Source organism: Physeter macrocephalus, chromosome 14 (assembly GCF_002837175.3).
Source record: "Physeter macrocephalus isolate SW-GA chromosome 14, ASM283717v5, whole genome shotgun sequence".
Taxonomy (NCBI): domain Eukaryota; kingdom Metazoa; phylum Chordata; class Mammalia; order Artiodactyla; family Physeteridae; genus Physeter; species Physeter macrocephalus.
The window spans coordinates 75,460,726-75,468,883 of record NC_041227.1 but is presented as its reverse complement, the minus strand read 5'-3'; the positions used below and the strand labels follow the sequence as shown (position 1 = coordinate 75,468,883).

The window sequence follows — 8,158 nt, the reverse complement described above, 5'->3', positions numbered from 1 at the left end:
CTGACACTGCAGAAATACAAAGGATCATGAGAGATTACTACAGGCAACTATATGCCAATAAAATGGACAACCTGGAAGAAATGGACAAATTCTTAGAAAAGCACAACTTTCCGAGACTGAACCAGGAAGAAATAGAAAATATAAACATACCAATCACAAGCACAGAAATTGAGATTGTGATTAAAAATATTCCAACAAACAAAAGCCCAGAACCAGATGGCTTCACAGGTGTGGTGTGATGAATTGGAAGATTGGGATTGGCATACGTACACTAATATCTATAAAATGGATAACAAATAAGAACCTGCTGTGTAAATAAATAAATAAATAAAAGAATTAAAGTTGGAGGGAAAACAGGGACTGATGTCATGGATCTTTTCCTAAGCACACAGGTATGACAGGAGAGAGAGCAGATAACTCTTTAGTTAAGAAGCTGTTTCAAAAGCCAGAGAAACCAAAGATCAGAGAGAGTGAGGACCAAAAAGCAGTTGGACATGGTGGCTGGGTTTCTCTCAGGGAAACATCATGCTCTCTAAGATTTGTAGGTGGATGTTTTGGTCACTGAGGCCTCAGTCAGTACTCATCAGCTTTCTGCTCTTTAAGGGGCCATATTCTCAGGAAGATGTGAAATATGCACTCCTGATTTATTTCTGACTTCACAGGTGACTTTCAGTCATTGAAATTTCTCTTTCTGCTTCTAGCACCGAGTGGATCTTCTTCAGCTGATGATTAACTCTCAGAATTCCAAAGATGTGGACACCCATAAAGGTAATCGGGGAGAGCTTACGAGGGGCCGCTGTGGGGAGGCGCAGAGCTAGGGGGTGGTTCTGAAAATGTGCAGGAAGTTTTCCAGGCAGCTGCGGATTTCTGTCAAGTTGAAGGAAGACACATGGTCAGATAGAAATGGTAGCCAGAGATACTTCATAGGTGTACGCAGGCACAACTTTGTTCAGAGCTTGAAGGGCAAGTGTAACAAGGATGTCATGCCCATCAGTCAGTCATGGTCTGTGGATCACCTACAGCCGAACCTCCGGGGAGCTTGTTTCCAATGTCAATTCTCAGGCTCCTCCGGACCCAGTGAGTCAGAACCTCTGCCTGGAAATTTGCACCAAGACTTCATCCCATCAGGAGTCACATTGCCCCAGTGTTGGTTACCCCTTAACTTGGAACACTTGGTTAAAGTTGTGTTCACTAGCTTAGTATACTGTAAAGTTCAATTTTTTCCTTTGTCATTAACAAGTACCTTATGGGAGAAGCCTTTGAGACTGGATATATACTATTTCTCTTCAAATTGTCACCCACTAGTTTTACCATCCATGGATGGCTTTTGACTGAAACCATTGTTACTATGGTGGTTGCAATATGATGACTTTCTAATTACATCATTCTTCTGTATTTATGAATTGATGTTCTTTTGTAGGGAGAGCTCTCCATTCTCCCCCAGTCATTTATTTGTTTATTTATATCAGCATGATCTCATGTATAACTAACTTACTCTCTTACATCATTCTTCATTTTGATTTTCAGTTTCTTTCAGTTTTGTCCACTGGAGCTTTTTCAAGTGTGATCTTGTATTCTTTTTTCTTTTCTTCTTTTTAAATCTTTTTTTTTTTTACAGACTATTTTTTAGGGCAGTTAGGTTCACAGCAAAATTGAGTGGAAAGTGCAGAGATTTCCAGTATATACATCCTACCCCAACTACACACAGCTTCCCCACTATCAAAAGATGATACCAGAGTTGTGCACTTGTTACAATCAATGAACGTACATTAATACATTATTATCACCCGATGTCTATAGTTGACCTTAGGGTTCATTCTTGGTGTTGTACATTCCATGGGTTTTTGACAAATGTATAATGAGCTATATCCACCATTACAGCACACAGAGTATCCAGTATTCTTTAATCTATCATTTTTTGGGAACTTCCTCACTTTCTGATGTAAGACAGTCCAGGTTTCTCTTTTATTTCCCCTGAGTAGCCCTGGAATCAGCCATTTTTTCCCAAGGAACTCTGGTTCCCTTTAGTGAGAAATGGTATTTAGAAATCAAAATCTGAGATCTTAGGAATGTTCATTGCTACTAGCGTTTCCTTGCTTCTAGATCCTCTCAGTGGACAAAGTTAAGAACATCAAATATATTTATACAAGACTGATGAACATAAGGATTTCTATATCACCCATAACCAGTGATATAAACAGCCTTGTTCTTTCAAACAAGAAGGCCCTGATCTTTAGTTTATTCCATGACATGAATACTCCCATGTGGTTAATTTCAAGCTATGAATGGTTTGACAACCATCTCACAAAATTCTTGAATTTTAAAAAATTGTTCGTGAGCACGGACGAACTGACGCCAGCACACCACTATAAATCTATCTTAAACTATGTGTAGATCTTTTTCACACTCATTTTGTATTGTTTGTATGTGTGTGTGTGTGTGTGTGTGTGTGTGTGTGTGTGTGTGTGTGAATTGCTTGGTTGGGGCAGGTACCATACTGATCTGAGTGCTCTAAGTAACTAAAGGTCCTACTTCAGTCCCATCAAATAGATAAGAGCCTGATCATGCTTGGTCTCTTGGGAGAAAATAAAAAGAGAGACCTATTTATAATTACATGGGCTGTTTAGTGAGGCTAAAGGAGAGCAAAGAGAGGGGGCGTGTACTGAGAAGATGACATTCAGGCCATGATTGAATAAGCATTGCTAATTCCACTCCCTGGACCCTATTTTTCTATATTGCGTGCTGACTAATACCATTCTAGGGACACATTCTTCCTTCTGCTACTTTAATGCCATTGATTAGACTAGGGTCAATCACAACTCTTTTAGCTTTTAGTCAATCTCTGTAGTTTCTGTACATATCTGAGATCCCCCAGAGAAGACTTATGCCCCAGGTCTTCCATTGCCTGATGCCTGTCAAATGTATAATCCATGCTTCTCAGGCCTGGTTTTGCTCGCAAACCATCACATATCGTGAAAGTTCTGATTCTGTAGTTCTAGTTTAGGATTGAAGACTCTGAATTTCTCGTAAGTTCCCAGATGTTGGTGATACTCTTGGTCCATTAACACACTTTGAGTAGAAACAGCCTTATGTTGTTCTCTTAAGTTCCCACAAACATGTTTAGATAAAAGATAACTTCATTTTCCCTATAATATAGCCTTAGTCTTGTAAAATCTGCCAAAGAATCAAGTTTTACTTTAGCTAGAATAATTTAAATTATTCTGGAAGAGAATGTTACCCCATATTAATTACAGCTAAAGCACTTTTAGGATTCTCCAAGGGACATACTAAGAGTACTGTGTAAGATAGGCAAAATTGCTGTCTCTTGAAATTACCCAGCTGTGCTGTGAGGGAGGTGGTGTAGTCAGGAGCAGGGGCCGAGGAGAGTATAGACACTGGGGAAAACTGGATTCAGACAATTCTTGCTTTTTTCTGGCTCTTTAAGGAAGACATGAGAACACAAAGCACTACCAGTTTAATTTTCAATTGCTTTTACATTTTCCCGCTAGGGATTTGGCAGTTTCATTTGGATTTCTCATCATCTAAACTGTGATGTTTTATATTGATGTGGTTTATCTAAAATGTCTCTCCTCTCCTTTTAGTTCTGTCTGACATAGAACTCATGGCCCAAAGTATTATCTTCATTTTTGCTGGCTACGAGACCACTAGCAGTTCTCTTTCCTTCATTGTATATGAATTGGCCACTCACCCTGATGTCCAGCAAAAGCTGCAGGAGGAGATTGATGCAACTTTCCCCAATAAGGTGAGTGATGATACCTGGAGAGAGAGGGGGAAGGTGAAGCCTTGGCAAGAATCCCTCCTCATCACTTCTTAGAATATATTTGCAAAAAGCATGAGCCTCAAATCTTGAACCTGTGCTATTTCGGAAGGATCTAAAGCGTACAAAACAAAGGGAAAAACGTAGGTTATGTGTGGCACACACGGGAATATAGGTACTGTGGAAAAAATGCTGGTACTGGCATATCATATATTACAGTATGCCATGTAGAAATCACAATACCTCAGTGGCATCTAACAGTAAGCATTTATTGCTCCAGTGTCTGCATAGTTAGTTATCTGTTGGTATGGCTGGACCTGCTTGGTTCTGGGTGTTGGCTGATGTGGGCTGGCCTTGGCTATGCAGTTGGGGTGACTGTGCTCCACGTGTGTCTCATACCCCACATGTCTGCTTCTCAGGGCAGTGGCAGATGGCGCAAGCAGGAAGCCCAGTCATGTGGGTGACTTTCAAATTTCTGCAAGCACCACACTTAGCCAACTTTCCACTGGTTCAAAGTGAGTCACCTGGCCAACCTGAGTCAGAATGGGAGGCACCACTGGGTTAGATTCCAAAGGGCATGGACCCAGGAAGGGCTGGAGAACTGGGACCATTAATTCAGTCAACCGCCCTGGGTAACCTGCTGACTAGGAGGAGCCTTGTAACGACAAAGGGCTTAAAGTAGGAAACAGAGGACGTGAGTTTGAGTCCTGGCTGTGGTTTTAGACAAGTTTTATCACCTTTCAGAGTCCTGGGTCCTTTAAATACAAGATAAGGATAGATTATAGTGCCTACCTAAGTTAGAGATGATCTGTCTTCTCTGGTAAATCTCATATTGGGATTCTTTTGATGCAATAAGGTGAAAAGGTCACTAAGAGACAGGCTAGCTGAAGCATTGTGTTCTCCCCTTTTTATAATAATACTTATAATAACAACACTACTGGCTAACATTTGCTTCTTACGATATATGTCTATCTAAGTCCTTTCTAGTTATAAATGAATCTAACCTTCATAAAATTCTGTATAAGTCAGGAGAAGCTAGGTTATGCCTCAGTAACAGGTTAGCCCTCAAATCTCAGTGGCTTTACAGAGCAGAGGTGTACTTCTAACCCACGTCTACGTGACCAACGTGGCTTGTTAGCGGAGGCTGAGAGCGGGCAGCTCTGCTCCCCAGCGTTACTCGGGGATACAGGCTAAGAGGCTCCACCTTCCTGCAGCTGCCTTATCTGGAACATGAGGACTTCCTGTTGTCTGGGGAATAAGGGACTCGAGCGTTGCTCACTGGCTTTTCAAATGATTTGTCCCCGAACTGACATAACGGCCTCAGGTCACAGCCCATTGGCAAAGCTGGTTTCCTGTAACTTCAAGTGGGCTGGGAAATACAGGGACTACATGGATACTGGGGGAGCAGTGAGTGTCTCTGCCACACAAGCCTATGAGGTGTCAACTCTAATTGTCTCCATGTAACATTTCAGAAACCTGAGCGACAGAGATGAAATACTTTCACATACTAGTCGTGTACCTAGTGGTGGAAACGCCAGCCTATGTGCCGGGGTGTCTGTCTCCTGAGCCAACTCTTACCCTCTACAATGTTGCCCCTTAAATATAACCCCTCGTGACAGCCACATGTCACCCCCACTGGTCTCGGATCTCTGCCAAAAGTGGAATTCTTTGTGGTGTGAGGAGAGCTGGCCTCTGGGGCTGGAGTGGCTTGTTTCGACCTTCAGACCTTACAGTCACCCCTGAAGGGACAATAGGAGACTGTTTCAGCAACAGAGGCTGTGGCTGAGGGTAGGGGTCTCATCCTCTTGTAACTTTCCCTGGATCTGAAATTGTGTTCCTTGTAGCACCCAATCTTGCTCTTTGTTTTTGTATTTGGTTTAGAAAGGAACTCGTTTCTCCCCACATTGTTTATAGAGTTTTCATATAATATAGTGCTTCCAAACTTTGTATGTAATGAAAAGAATTAGCAGTCAGGAGTTTTCAACTAAAAACCTTTATGCTGAACAGGGGATTTGCTCTTTTATACATTTCTTTCCTTGGTACAGGTGTGTGGCCTCTCTTTCAAAAGGAAACAGTGACTTTGGCACATTTCGCTTGAGACTAAGGGTCATAGTCTCTCGGTCACGTTTGTTCTCGTGAGAAAGAAAATACGCTAGATGGTAACGTGCGGGATTTCAGGCCCCGTTTAGGGCGTTGTCCGAACATCTCCCATAGTCATAACTACTCTACACACCTCTGTGGGCCACTGAGCAGGTCAAAGCACATGATAGATATTAAAATGTCTATAAATGCTAAGGTCCTCTACCAATTTAAATTACTCCCTGGAGCTCCTAACATTTCAATAGAACTACACAGATGGAGATGAAGGTTGATCCGAAATCTTAATTTATCAAAATCTCTTTTTCTCTTCTCAGGCGCCTCCCACCTGTGAGGCTCTGGTACGGATGGAGTACCTTGACATGGTGTTGAGTGAAACTCTCAGAGTATTCCCAATTGCTGGAAGACTTGAGAGGGTCTGTAAGAAGGATGTGGTAGTCAATGGGGTGTTCATTCCCAAAGGGACAACAGTGGTGGTGCCACTCTTCGTTCTTCACAACGACCCAGAGCTCTGGCCAGAGCCTGAGGAGTTCCGTCCTGAAAGGTACAAGACCCTGAGGAAAGGACACCCACCCTGATCCTTTTTGGTGCTTGCATATTTTGACAGTTCTTATTATAGTTGACAAATGGGTGATCATGCAATAATTTATTTGTATATCTTTTTATTGTTGGAAGATTTTTCTCTTTAAGGGTGTTCATTATGTGAGTCAAAATTATACAAACTATAGACTAGAAAAAGAAAATTATAGCTGTCTACATTCCTAATACCTGAAGATAGGCCTCATTAATAATGTGATATATGTCCTTATGGACATTTTTCTATGCATATATAGATTTTAAAAACAGGATGGTATTATACTTTATTTGGTTTTGAACGTCTCACTTTATTTAACAGTAAAGTATAAACAACATTCTATGTGTATATGTTTGTATGCATATGCCATAATTTACCTAACCACTGTCTTTCTATTTCCTTTAAGCCTTTCTCTCTGTTCTCTCTTAGCTCTCTGAATTCGCCCCGTGTTCCCACATTCCATATTTTTAAACATTGGCTATATTTCCTCTAGCATTATTGTGGGAGTGCGGGCTGGGGGCCTAGAGGTCTCATCCCTGATGGTTCAAGCAGCCTCACTGAGGACGGAGGTGCACACAGGTGCCCTGGTTCTGTCTGTGGCTGCACACCTGGGTCAGGTCCCTTCTACCTCAGTATTTGGTGACTTTCCAAAGTGAAGTCATCTGCTCTCTACATGTCTGAGATGTCCTCCTTGGACGGGTCTTGAGTATCCTCTTCTGGGAATTCAGAGCCAAGATCTGGTTTGGGTACAGATTGGACCCTGGAAAGAGTTAATGCTCTCCCATTTAGTGTATGGTAAGCAAAATTTGGAATGAACTTTTTCGGCCAGTAGCTGAGATCTAGACCTTTATTACACCCTATCAGCTCCCTGATGGCCAAGAGTTATTTTGTTTGCCATGGTGTCTCGAGTGTAAGCACAATGGTGACACATAGCACTTATTGACAGAAGAGTCAGAGTGGACCAAGTCCTCTGTTTTATGGGTCAGGGAACCTCTGCAGTTCCTCCGAGCTCAGTAGCTCCCTGTCCTGCAGCTTCACGAACCTGGAACCAGAGACCGCTCACTGTACTTCCCTTTGACTCATTCAGTCGTCAAGCAGAGAATAAATGCTCACCTGTGGGTCAGGGACTGGGTCAGGCAGTGAGAAATCCAAAGGTTAGGAAAAAAGCCCATTATGGAGAATTTTAAAAATATTCACAAGTATGTGTCATTGGACACATACACAGGAATATTCTATAGGCACAAGCCTATGAAATACTTTATTAAAAATTTTTTTAACGTCTTTATTGGAGTATAATTGCTTTGCAATGTATGTTAGTTTCTGTTTTATGACAAAGTGAATCAGCTGTACGTATACACATATCCCCATATCTCCTCCCTCTTGCGTCTCCCTCCCATCCTCCCTATCCCACCCCTCTAGGTGGTCACAAAGCACCGAGCTGATCTCCCGGTGCTATGCGGCTGCTTCCCACTAGCTATCTCTTTTGCATTTGGTAGTGTGTATAAGTCCATGCCACTCTCTCACTTCGTCCCAGCTTACCCTTCCCCCTCCCCGTGTCCTCAGGTCCATTCTCTACATCTGCGTCTTTATTCCTGTCCTGCCCCTAGGTTCTTCAGAACCTTTTTTTTTTTTTAGATTCCATATATATGTGTTAGCATACAGTATTTGTTTTTCTCTTTCTGACTTACTTCACTCTGTATGACAGACTC

The 8,158-nt window shown here is 42.0% G+C and overlaps 1 protein-coding gene across 10 annotated transcripts in view; it reads left to right on the top strand.

Moving 5' to 3' along the window:
* LOC102979137 (cytochrome P450 3A29-like) overlaps window positions 1–8,158 on the top strand; it is an 86,610-nt gene that overhangs the window by 64,888 nt on the left and 13,564 nt on the right. For all 10 annotated transcript variants that reach the window (XR_008619091.1, XM_055089850.1, XM_055089845.1 and 7 more), the window contains 3 exons: window positions 702–768; window positions 3,603–3,763; window positions 6,193–6,419. Coding sequence is in view for 9 of the 10 variants with exons in the window: in XM_055089850.1 (XP_054945825.1) it covers window positions 702–768; window positions 3,603–3,763; window positions 6,193–6,419 (455 nt within the window). In the remaining variant the exon portion in view is untranslated. The remainder of the gene's footprint in view (window positions 1–701; window positions 769–3,602; window positions 3,764–6,192; window positions 6,420–8,158) is intronic.